General features: G+C 45.9%; 1 protein-coding gene and 2 long non-coding RNA genes across 5 annotated transcripts; 2 read left to right on the forward strand and 1 right to left on the reverse strand.

Annotated features, from left to right (window-relative positions):
* Positions 1 to 1100: 1100 nt before the first annotated feature.
* LOC138663057 (uncharacterized) lies at positions 1101 to 2695 on the forward strand. Its single transcript, XM_069749123.1, has 2 exons — positions 1101 to 1610; positions 2085 to 2695. Exons 1-2 carry the CDS (start codon positions 1191 to 1193, stop codon positions 2610 to 2612), a joined length of 948 nt encoding a protein of 315 aa, XP_069605224.1. The 5' UTR covers positions 1101 to 1190; the 3' UTR covers positions 2613 to 2695.
* Positions 2696 to 2786: 91 nt separating this feature from the next.
* Positions 2787 to 3765, reverse strand: LOC138663066 (uncharacterized). 2 transcript variants are annotated; one of them, XR_011318111.1, is made up of 3 exons: positions 3606 to 3765; positions 3177 to 3263; positions 2787 to 2987 (listed from the first exon to the last, which is right to left on the reverse strand). It is a non-coding gene; the product is annotated as an uncharacterized lncRNA (long non-coding RNA). The 2 variants fall into 2 exon arrangements; XR_011318112.1 differs by lacking the exon at positions 3606 to 3765 and adding an exon at positions 3389 to 3478.
* Positions 3766 to 6634: 2869 nt separating this feature from the next.
* LOC138663074 (uncharacterized) lies at positions 6635 to 7496 on the forward strand. 2 transcript variants are annotated; one of them, XR_011318116.1, is made up of 4 exons: positions 6635 to 6819; positions 7073 to 7159; positions 7242 to 7382; positions 7459 to 7496. It is a non-coding gene; the product is annotated as an uncharacterized lncRNA (long non-coding RNA). The 2 variants fall into 2 exon arrangements; XR_011318115.1 differs by having other exon boundaries at positions 7242 to 7496.
* Positions 7497 to 12299: the final 4803 nt, after the last annotated feature.

The raw sequence follows: 12299 nt of genomic DNA on the forward strand, positions 1-12299 counted from the left end.
CCCTCCAATTTCAATAGTAGGTCTGCTGTGTCTCTCAGGTATGACGGAGTGGCCACCAAAAAGGGACGTAAGATTTGATCCACATAAATCCCACAGTTCTGTAGCAGGGAGTCCATTCCCGACACTATGGGTCGTCCCTTTAGTGGATTCAGCCCCTTGTGAATCTTCGGGAGTGCATAAAAAGTGGCCGTGAGTGGATACTTAGGTAACAAAAACTCATACTCCTGTTTAGAGATAAGATCCCGGGAGAGTGAAATAGATGTCCATCAGTGCTATTATCAGTAGATACTGAGAGGGCCATCTATCGGCTACAGAACAATGTGATAAGATGCACCAGGTCATTACAAATGTAAGTTATGAGGAAGAGGAAGGTCAATGATAGCCAGGCGCATGCGCCAATAGTTTATGGCGGTGCACTCTGGCTAAAGAGCGCCAAACATGCAGGGAGGGGACCTGAGCTCCCGCTGAGCAACCCCAGAAATACTTGGCGAACTCAGAACATCTCGAGCAGTGAGATGCTTGTGCGAGTACCAAGTAATGGCGAGCATGCTCGCTCATCACTACGTACGGCCAATAAAAACCCAAAAGTCATTATCTCTGTGAATTAGAATACTTTATAACACCAGCTGGAAAAATTATTTTAAAAGCTGAAATATTGTCCTACTGAAATATATATGTTCAATAAATGCACTCAATTACTGCATCAATGCGGCGTGGCATGGTGCTGTAGGGAAGCGGGCGGTACACTGTTTTGGGTTATGGTGGACTATAGGCGCGGCAGATGGAAGAAGCGATGCGGATGGTACGCTGTTGTGACTGGTCGTGACTGGTGGGCTACAGCGTGGTAGATGGAACTCAGTTTGTTCGGCATGACCGCTTCGTTCCACCGCTGAAGCGATGCGGATGGTACGCTGTTGTGACTGCTTATGACCGGTTGTGTCTGTTGCGCTACAGCGTGGCAGATGGTACAATGTATGGTCACCATGAGCGCTTTGTGTGGCTGCTGTAGGGAAGCGGGCGGTACACTGTTTTGGGTTATGGTGGACTATAGGCGCGGCAGATGGAAGAAGCGATGGTAGGCATGAGCGCTTTGTGTGGCTGCTGTTGTTAAACGTTTGGCACACTGGCAAAAGTATTGTTAATAGGACGCTTTGTCAACCATGTAATTTTTTTTTGTAATTACTTTTTAGATGTCAAATCGTGTGGAGTTCATCCGGGATTTCATAGAGATTTATCAGTCTTTTCCCTGCCTCTGGAAAATAAAATCTCCTGAGTATTGTAACAGGGAAAAGAGGAGGGAGGGTTACTTACAGCTCATTGAGCTTTACAATCGTCAGGCACCAGATGAGGCAGCTAACGAAGCAGTTATTAAAAAGAAAATCCAGGCGCTCCGCACGGTCTGGAGGAAGGAGCTGAACAAGGTTCTTCAGACTACAAGGTCCGGAGCTTCCACTGAAGAAGTTTATGTGCCAAAACTGTGGTATTTTGAGCATCTTAATTTTCTGAGGGACCAAGAGGTGCCACGGACTTCAACGTGTCTTCGATTGTTGGCACCTGTGGAACCAATAGTTTCGGAGAACCACGCCGAGCAGGAGTCACAAGGGCAACAAGTAAGTAGCTCTTTGGACGAAAGTTCACCAATGTGTCCTATAATTACATAATTTTTCTCTGCATTTTAGGTTTTATACTTCTGATTATCACATCAGTTTAAAGTTGTTACAAAAACATGTACACATAAGTAACCCTGTTGCAGTCAAGAATTATAAGGGGAACGTAATATGTATGAAATGGAGATATATGTAAACCATACCATCGAAGCAATATAGAAAATAGTATCGCGTCAAGCTGCCGATGTACTCTTGTTGAGACTATTTAGACTATTAAATATTGGTCAGGTTCCCATAGCAGTCAGAACAGTGTAGTTCAAAGTATTCAATAAAAGGGAGGGTTAAAGAATATTACTAAGCATCAAATATATTATAATCTTTTTGTTACCTACTACGAATATATAGTTTGGATGCGGTTATGGTGGTACTACTTTTTGTTGCCGGGTTCATAACTTTTTTTTTTTTTCCCCCCCCCAGGATGACAGTGCGCAGGAGAGTACACTTGACTGTTCACAGGACTGCACAACAACAGATCTAGTGGAGGCTGCACCTGCCAGGAGTCAATCGAGGCAAGTTCAAAGAAAACGGAAAGCCACCTCAGACGCCTCAAATGAACTATTGAGCCTGGCAAAGAAGGTGTTGACAAGAAATGTTAGCCCTGCGTTAGAGGGGTTTGGACACTATGTGGTTGACAAACTGGCAAAAATGGACGACAACCAAAGAATACTAGCAGAGCGTCTGATTCTGGAAGCAGTAAACAAGGGTACTGATGGCGATTTGGACAAGAACACTTGTTTGGTCTCTTCCCGGCCAATACAGCGGACAGAGCCATCAAATTTCAATGGTTGGTCACAGGGTCAGACATCGATGCGACACAATCCTCACGTTTCCCACTTCGGCCAGCCACCCCCTAATAACTCCTACACACCAATACCTTTACATATGGCTTCGCCCATCAGGCACCAAAATTTTCAGCCGGAACAATCGTCGTATCATAATTTGTGATTTCCTAACTACTTTTACATCCCTTTTTTTTTTTTGTCTTGTTAAAATAATGTTTGAAATAAAAGCTTTTATTATACATTCTATCACTACTTTTTGATTGGTGTGTCTCAATCACAGCACTGTATGAGGGAACAAATTAACGTAACAAATTCATGTACAGTTAACTAAAAAAAAAAATCGAATGAAAGTTTAACTAAATCTTTTAATTGGAACAACAAAAAATGGATTATTGGCCCGCCTACAACTGCTGGCACATGTCCCGCAGCTTCTGCAGCTCCTCCATTGCCACATTGTGCTGCTCCTGAATATGTGCCATAGTGTGGAGTAACTTGTCTATGCCGGCTTCAATATCCTCTTTGTTGACAGTGACGAGAGCTGTGGGTCAAAAAACATAACATTAATAACACTGTAGTCTCCCGATGTGTCTTTGCTTCTGTGAATGAAAAAAAATAAAAAAAATAAGCAAAGGGGGGGGGGGGGGGGGTGGGGAGGGTGGTTGTTTGGGTTGGGGGTGAAAGAGTGGGCCTGCAACAAAATCCAAATAACTTAATTGTGGGAACCTACTAGGATGTTGAGGCACGGAGGGCACTTCTGGATCTGAGTCGCTGTTGAATGCCTCGTGCTGTCGGCGGCGGCGCTGTCTCTTTGCCTCTGTGAAGGAAAAAAAAAAAACAAGGTCTGTCAGCATATATGGCAACAGTGGCTGCCGGGGGAGGGGGGGGGTGTTAAGAGGGGACCTGCAACTTAATCCAAATCACATAATTGTGGGAACCTACTAGGATCTGGAGGAGTTGACCCGGAGGGCACAGATCCAGGAGAGGCTGGGCGGGATGCCTCGTGGCGGCGGTGGTGCTGTGTCTTTGACTCTGTGAAGAAAAAAAAAAAAAAAAAAATTTTTTTAAAAGTTCTGTTAGCATATATGGCAACACTGGCTGCCGGGGGGGGGAAGGGGACCAGAAACAAAATCCAAATAACATTTTTGTGGGAACCTACTAGGATCTGGAGGAGTTGACCCGGAGGGCTCCGGGACATTGGACCCTGAGGGCACAGAGCCAGAAGAGGCTGGGCGGGATGCCTCGTGGCGGCGGCGGTGCTGTGTCTTTGCCTCTGTGAAGAAAAAAAAAAAAAAAAAATTTTTGAAAAAGGTCTGTTAGCATATATGGCCACACTGGCTGCCGGGGGGGGGAAGGGGACCAGAAACAAAATCCAAATCACATTTTTGTGGGAACCTACTAGGATCTGGAGGAGTTGACCCGGAGGGCTCCGGGACATTGGACCCTGAGGGCACAGAGCCAGAAGAGGCTGGGCGGGATGCCTCGTGGCGGCGGCGGTGCTGTGTCTTTGCCTCTGTGAAGAAAAAAAAAAAAAAAAAAAATTTTTGAAAAAGGTCTGTTAGCATATATGGCCACACTGGCTGCCGGGGGGGGGGAAGGGGACCAGAAACAAAATCCAAATCACATTTTTGTGGGAACCTACTAGGATCTGGAGGAGTTGACCCGGAGGGCTCCGGGACATTGGACCCTGAGGGCACAGAGCCAGAAGAGGCTGGGCGGGATGCCTCGTGGCGGCGGCGGTGCTGTGTCTTTGCCTCTGTGAAGAAAAAAAAAAAAAAAAAAAATTTTTGAAAAAGGTCTGTTAGCATATATGGCCACACTGGCTGCCGGGGGGGGGGAAGGGGACCAGAAACAAAATCCAAATCACATTTTTGTGGGAACCTACTAGGATCTGGAGGAGTTGACCCGGAGGGCTCCGGGACATTGGACCCTGAGGGCACAGAGCCAGAAGAGGCTGTGCGGGATGCCTCGTGGCGGCTGCGGTGCTGTGTCTTTGCCTCTGTGAAGAAAAAAAAAAAAAAATTTTTTTAAAAAAGTTCTGTTAGCATATATGGCAACACTGGCTGCCGGGGGGGGGAAGGGGACCAGAAACAAAATCCAAATCACATTATTGTGGGAACCTACTAGGATCTGGAGGAGTTGACCCTGAGGGCACAGAGCCAGAAGAGGCTGGGCGGGATGCCTCGTGGCGGCGGTGGTGCTGTGTCTTTGCCTCTGTGAAGGGAAAAAAAAAAAAAAAAGGTCTGTCAGCATATATGGCAACACTGGCTGCCGGGGGGGGGGGGAGGAGGGGACCTGCAACCAAACCCAAATCACATTATTGTGGGAACCTACTAGGATCAGTTGTCTTTGACCCGGAGGGCTCTGGGACTTCAGAGGCGGTGTGTGATGCCTCGTGTCTACGGCGGCGCTGTCTCTTTGCCTCTGTGAAGGAAAAAAAAAGTTCGGTCAGCAGTTAGCTGTGCCACATAGTACTTTTCACCGTTCATACTGTCCCATAGCTGTGGCACATAGTGGCTCTGCAACGTTCAAACTGTCCCATAGCTGTGGCACATAGTGGCTCTGCAACATTCAAACTGTCCCATAGCTGTGGCACATAGTGGCTCTGCAACATTCAAACTGTCCCATAGCAGTGGCACATAGTGGCTCTGCAACGTAGAAACTGTCCCATAGCTGTGGCACATAGTGGCTCTGCAACGTTCAAACTGTCCCATAGCAGTGGCACATAGTGGCTCTGCAACGTTCAAACTGTCCCATAGCAGTGGCACATAGTGGCTCTGCAACGTAGAAACTGTCCCATAGCTGTGGCACATAGTGGCTCTGCAACGTTCAAACTGTCCCATAGCAGTGGCACATAGTGGCTCTGCAACGTTCAAACTGTCCCATAGCTGTGGCACATAGTGGCTCTGCAACGTTCATACTGTCCCATAGCTGTGGCACATAGTGGCTCTGCAACATTCAAACTGTCCCATAGCTGTCCAACATACTTTTGGGTACCTGAGTACTAACCTCTGCTAATCTCCTGGCGAAGCTCCTGCAGGCGCTCTGGGCTTTTCGACTTGAGATCGCCCCATTTTTTAACAATCTGGGCCTTGGTCCGAGTTATCCCAAACCGCTTCCTGAGGCCCTCAGACACCACACGGACAACTTCCTCCTTGTGCTGGTTGCGGTGCAGCACCATCCCTGTGGTTTCATACTGCATCCTATCCATTGTTCCAATAAGGAACTTGAGCTCTGGGATGCCCATAGGTGGACCACGGCGACTGGCAGCCATTATCACGATGTCAGGGGACAAAAACAAGCTAGGGCAGGCACGCAGGAACGCTGTAACGTCATCACGCCGTCATAGACCACGAGCGTACTTAACGTGCCGCTCCGGCGTTATATAACGATACTTCGAACGGCATTTACTATGTGCGTTCCTTTCTTAACGCTCAGTCGTCACAAATGTGACGCTGTTCATAAACGGCAACGCTATTGCGATGCCAATGGCGCGGCAGGACGGCGGAGCGCAGCTCCTCCTCTGGGCGTTGCTCTTCAGGGTCATTCCATCTAAAATGGCGGCGAGAATGCGTTCTGCTCCTCTGGGGCAGCCAGAACTCCTTTTTTTTATTTCCCAGATGGATGCCATGGATTACGAGGGTCTGGAGAGCCGCCCTGCCCACCCACACATCCACAAGCGAGAAGTGCTTGGACAAATAACAAGAATGATGGAGAGGAGGTTTGGTGTCTGCCGCAGTCAGCTTCAGCTGCGTAAAAAATGGGCTGACCTCCGCTATAAAACGCCACAAATGTTTGCGGAGTTGCGTGCGGAGGCAAGGCGAGGCAAGTACTAGTATGGGGGGATTTGGAGATGCATGCTGTCAGGAGGGGGGGGGGTTTGGGAGGGAGTCTTGCGCTCATGGTTGCCAACGTGACCTCAAATGCATTAAAACACATGCCCCGTTTTTGTACAATTTAGTTATTCTCCAAGCGGAATATGCGTTGTCCGTGAGAAAACTTGTCGGGTTCCCTAATCTCAACCTCCATCTTGAAATTATTAAGATGTCCATAATTTTTACTTTCTAAATTTCCCATAAATATTAACGGAGGAGGTTGGCCTACAGATGAAATAATACGTTTTCCAAAGACAGGAAGACCATTGAACACCAGAGCCCACATACATGTCTGAGTATCGCACCCCTGTAAAGTGTGATCTCGATTTTATGTTTGAGTATATTGTAAGCTTTGCTCTGCAGCACTCAACATTTGTGTGTAAACATTGTGATTCTTTACTTTAGGTGTAGAGAGACAGCGGCGGCAAGTCAGACACACCATTGCCACCAGTACCCCATCTTCAGGCACCAGTGGGAGCCCACAGTCCGGGACATCACGTAAGTTCACAATCATTTATTGCATTTTTTTTAACATCACACGGGACATAACAGGGTACCTGAAATATTTGAAGACATTACAGACGCAGTAATGACCCAGCGGCCTACCACACCTCCACCATCTGTTGCGACCATGCACCCTCGCACCCCTGTGAAGTGTGATATAAATTTTATGTTTCAGTATATTGTTAGCTTTGATCTGCAGCACTCTACATGTGTTTTTAAAGATTGCGTTTGTAAACTTTCTGTGTAGAGAGACAGCGGCAGCAACAGGTACCTGCCATTGCCAGCAGCACCACAGCATCCAGCACCAGCGGGAGCCCACAGTCCGTGACGTCACGTAAGTTAACAATCATAGATTACAGTTTTTCAACTGCATACGGGACATAAGAGGGTAGCGGAAATATTTGAATACATTACAGACGCAGTAATGACCCAGCGGCCTACCACGCCACCACCAGAGAGCAGACGGCCTCGCACCCCTACACCACCCTCAACACCTCCCTTTCGACACTCCTCTTCCTCCCCCGGGTCGGCGGCATTCTCCCCAGAAGCTAACATACGTAAGTGACCAAAACTGCGAGCGCTTCCCAACGGCGTGTTCCATAGTTAACCAGATCTGTTATTATTTGCTTTTAGGTGCTGCAGCAGTGGCCAGATCGCTGGGATGGGAAATTAGCAGCTCTGGTTCTGGCAATGAGGAACCGGCGTCCCTTCTCCGTAAGTATCAAGATAATGCGAGTGGTTTTCTGCTGGATGTCACCATAGACAACCAAAACTGTAAAATATATTAAAATTTACATCGCCCTGTGGTGCCAGACCAAATAGAAATTTACAACACAGAAAATTCGGTCCTGCCCCAGAGGTCGAGATGTATTTTCAGAGGAATCAACGTTGGTTCTCCAACCTCTTCTATCCACAGAAACGGCCACCGTAAGAGAGCTCCTGGCGAGACAATTGCGACTGGAGCGGACAGCAGCGCTCCTGCAGCAGACAGCAGCGCTCCTCCAGAGTCAAGTGGAGCAGCAGGGCGTGACGCTGCGACACCTCTTGGGCAGGAGATAATATTTTTTTTGGTGGGGGGGTTATGTTATATTTTGTTGTAAAATAATTTAAAACCAAGAAGTGTTACAAAAAAAAACAAAAATCTTCGCATTCTTTCTTTAATGTTTACCAAGCTATAAGGGTTAACAGCAACATTGTATAGGCATCACATTTAAAGTTATTTAGCGAGGTTTATATGACAGCAAAGCAAAAAAACAAATTTTTATGTTATACGGCGCGATCCTGCCACGGTACAGCTCCAGAACCATTAAAGTACTGACAGTATTTTTCGCGACAGTCCCTTGCATCGTCTGCCTGTCTGCCAGATCCAAGAGCTTGAAGAGCTGTAAAATTTTCAGGTTGTGTACGCCATTCCCCGGGCACAATATCTCCGGTTCGTGCGTCCACTGCATCAATAAACGAAGGAGGAGAATAGGAGTTCGTATCATGACGTCTCAGGAAATTATGGAGCACACAGCATGCCAAAACCACAATGTCTATAGACGGCAGCTTCAAGTTGATAGCTGTGTGGAACACTCTAAACCGATTTGCCATTATCCCAAAGGCATTTTCAACCACACGACGGGCCCTCGACAACCGGTAATTAAAGATTCTGCGCTCCGGTGTGAGTGTTCTCTGTGCAAATGGCTTCAGCAAATGTGGATGAAGAGGGAAAGCTTCATCAGCGATGAAGACAAAATTTAGGTTTGCTTTTGTGTCTTCATTTAGTGGCAACAGCAGTTCATTGTTCCTCAAGCTTTCCCCAAATGAAGTGTGTTCAAAAACACCACCGTCGGAGACTCGACCATTCATGCCAACATCCACATCGACAAACTCATAGTTTGCATTGACAAGGGCCATGAGGATCACACTGAAATATCCTTTGTAGTTGAAAAAAAATGATCCAGAGTTGGCTGGTTGCGTGATGCGCACATGCTTTCCATCTAATGCACCACCGCAGTTTGGAAACTGCCACAGCTCATCAAAATCGGAACCAATCCTCTTCCAGTCATCCGCCGTCTTGGGAAACTGCAAGATGAGAAGGAAACATGTACAAATTTGGTCAAATATATTATGCACATACACTCTCATGTGGACATCCTACAGCGATTGAGGCGCAGTATGGATTAGTATAACAAAGTCAACAACACAGAGTATGCAGGCAGCCATTTTTTTTACAGATGGCTTCGGTCACTCAGAGGGGGTGCTAAACAATATATCTAAATAATAGAATCAATAAAATTACGTTGGGAGCAGCAAATAAAAAAGGGTGGCGCAGGGTTGGAGCAGCACATATCAGAATGGAGACGCAAAATGGTAGCAGCACATGTCAGAATGGAGGCGCAGGATCACAGCAGCACATGTCTGAATGGGGGCGCAGGATGGGAGCAGCACATGATAGGATGTAGAACATATACCTATAGAAATGCTCGCCATCAGGGCGTAGAACTGGTTCAATAGCTAGTATAATATATCGACATAACACAGCAGCCAAAAAAAAATAGTAGTACCTCCATATAATGCCTTAAGCTCTGCACAATGGCCTCGCATGTCTCCGGAATCACAACGCTCAGGAAAGGTCTGGAAACAGCTGCGGAAAACTGCAAATCCTGAAGAGACCTTCCTGTTGCCAGGAAGCGCAGTGTCACCGCCAACCTTTCCTCCACGGGCACGGCTGCACGCATCGGCGTATCACACCTTTGTATGAGTGGCGTAACAGCAGACAGTATTATTTTGAAGGATTCCTCGGACATCCGAAGGTAGTTTCGGAAATCTTGAGGGTTATTGTCACGTAACTCTCTTATGAGACCCATGTGTGACAATGTGGATCTTTTTTGCAGCCAGCTCCGGGTCCACATGCGACGTTTTCGTTTAGGACGTCTCTCCTCTTGGAGACGTGCTGCCTCAAACACCAGGGCAGCAGCAACAACAGAACTCTCATCGGAAGTGAGCATAGTTCCTAAAAAGAAAACAAACGTACAATAAATACACGTGCTTACAAAACAATGTTCTGACCATTGATCTAATAACTATATATGTTACTACTGGTATTAAATGGGGCAGTCAACCATCTCGATCTGTAAAAGGATTAATTAATTGGGCCACGCAACAGCTGTGTACCTGAGGTTCTCAGGCCTACCCTACTCAAAGGAACAATCAACCACACTCCAGCGTTTATCCCCGTTGAAGCGCAACATATGCTACGCTGTAGCGTTATACATACCTTTTGCGGTAAAAGTCTAGTAGTTAAAAGTCCAGGGAATCCAGCGAATTTAGGAGTTCTGTTCACAGCACGTGCTACAGAGAGAAATGAATAGCGCGCTCGAGAGCTCCGGTTTTATCCGCTGGGAACAATAGTCCTTTGTCGAATGAGCGCACAGTATTGTACCGCCCAATCAGCACACGGGAGGTGGAGAATTCAGCGCTCCTACGTAGCCAGCTCCTCCGCCCTTTACATCGTATACAATATCGTGCACACCTTTGTCACACCATGCGATCATGCCGCCACAGCGGGACACTAGACGACGAAAGAAAGTTTCAAACGATGTGCTACGACGTACGATTCACAGCGGGGTCCCTGATCGCAGGAGCGTGTCACACGCTGCGATATCGTACCTATATCGCTCGAACGTCACAAATCGTGCCGTCGTAGCGATCTAAATTGCACTGTGTGACGGTACCATAAGACTACAGTGTCTTACAAAGTGGCTTAGGGGTCAAGTGAATGCTTTGACATTAATTGCTGCCTCCAGTCCCTTCCAGAAGAGTAAGTGTTTGTCTAAAGCCGCAGGGAAGAAAGTCTGCAGTCCCAGCAGGAACTGACCATTCACCGTTGAGCAATTACTATGCTGGAAGATTTGGGAATAAATTCTTGTTTCATCAAGATAATGTAAGTCATATTCATCTCTTTTGACTGGTACAGTAGGTGCAATATACTGAGAATAATAATTAGAGAGTATACTAACATGACTTAGAAACTTGTTATTTTAAATATATTTTTCAACACAAAGTCAAATTGTAAAACGTAACTTAAATGGACATACAGTTATGTGAAAAAGTGTTTGCCCCCTTCCTGATTTCCTATTCTTTTGCATGTTTGTGACACTTAAATGTTTCAGATCCCCAGACAAATTTTAATATTAGGCAAATATAACACAAGTTAACACAGAATACAGTATTTAATTGATAATAATTCCTTAATTAGTAAGGAAAAAAGAAATCCAAATCTACAGGGCCCTGTGTGAAAAAGTAATTGCCCTACCCCTTAAAACATAAATTAGCTGTGGCTTTTCGATCTTAGGGAAGCTGATTTCAAATTCCCTAGCCAGGACTGATTACTGCCACACCTCTTCTCAATCAAGAAAACACTAAAATAGGATCTGCCTGACAAAGTGATGTAGACCAAAAGTCCCTCAAAGCTAGATATCATTCTGTGATTCAAAGAAATTCTGGAACAAATGAGAAACAAAGTAAGTGAGATGTATCAGTCTAGAGAAGGAATGAAGCAATTTCTAAAGCTTTGGGACTCCAACAAACCACAGTGAGAGCCATTATCCACAAATGGCAAAAATATGGAACAGTGATGAACCTTGCCAGAAGTGGCCGGCCGACTAAAATGAACCCAAGACCCTACAACAACATCCAAAAAAGCTACAGGCCTCACTTGCATCAGTTAAGGTCCTTGTTCATGACTTCACCATGAGAAACAGACTGTGCAAAAATGGCCTGCATGGCAGAGTTCCAAGATGAAAAGCACTCCTGAACAATAAGAACATAAAGGCTCCTCTCAGTTTTGCCAGAAAACATTTTGATGATCCCCAAGACTTTTGGGAGAATAGTCTGTGGACTCATGAGACAAAGGTTGAACTTTTTGGAAGGTGTATGTCCCATTACATTTGGCATAGAAGTAATACAGCATTTCAGAAAAGGAACATCATACCAACTGTAAAATATGGTTGTGGTAGTATGAAGGTCTTGGTCTGTTTTGCTGCTTCAGGACTTGGAAGACTTGCTGTGGTAAATGTAACCATGAATTTTGCTGTCTACCAAAAAATCCTGAAGAAGAATGTCTGGCCATCTGTTCGTGACCTTAAGCTGAAATGCATTTGGGTTATGCACCAGGATAAAGATCCAAAACACACCAGCAAGTCCACCTTTGAATGGCTTAAGAAAACAAAATTAAGACTTTGGAGTGGCCTATTCAAAGCATTGACCTTAATATGATTGAGATGCTGTGGCATGACCTTAAAAAGGCACTTCATGCTCGGAAACCCTCCAATGTGGCTGAAGTACAACAATTCTGCAAAGATGAGTTGGCCCAAAATTCCTCCAGAGCGTTGTAAAAGACTCATTGCCAGTTATCACAAATATTTAATTGCAGTTGTTGCTGCTAAAGGTGGCATACCAGTTACAGTGGTTAACAAGTATTTAGTCAG

Source organism: Ranitomeya imitator, chromosome 1, assembly GCF_032444005.1.
Source record: "Ranitomeya imitator isolate aRanImi1 chromosome 1, aRanImi1.pri, whole genome shotgun sequence".
In the NCBI taxonomy this organism is placed as follows: Eukaryota; Metazoa; Chordata; class Amphibia; order Anura; family Dendrobatidae; genus Ranitomeya; species Ranitomeya imitator.

Coding starts and splice junctions, on each gene's coding strand:
- LOC138663057 (XM_069749123.1), top strand. CDS start 1,191: ATGTCAAATCGTGTGGAGTTCATCCGGGATTTCATAGAGATTTATCAG. Junction 1,611..2,084: donor AGGAGTCACAAGGGCAACAA/GTAAGTAGCTCT, acceptor TCCCCCCCCCAG/GATGACAGTGCGCAGGAGAG.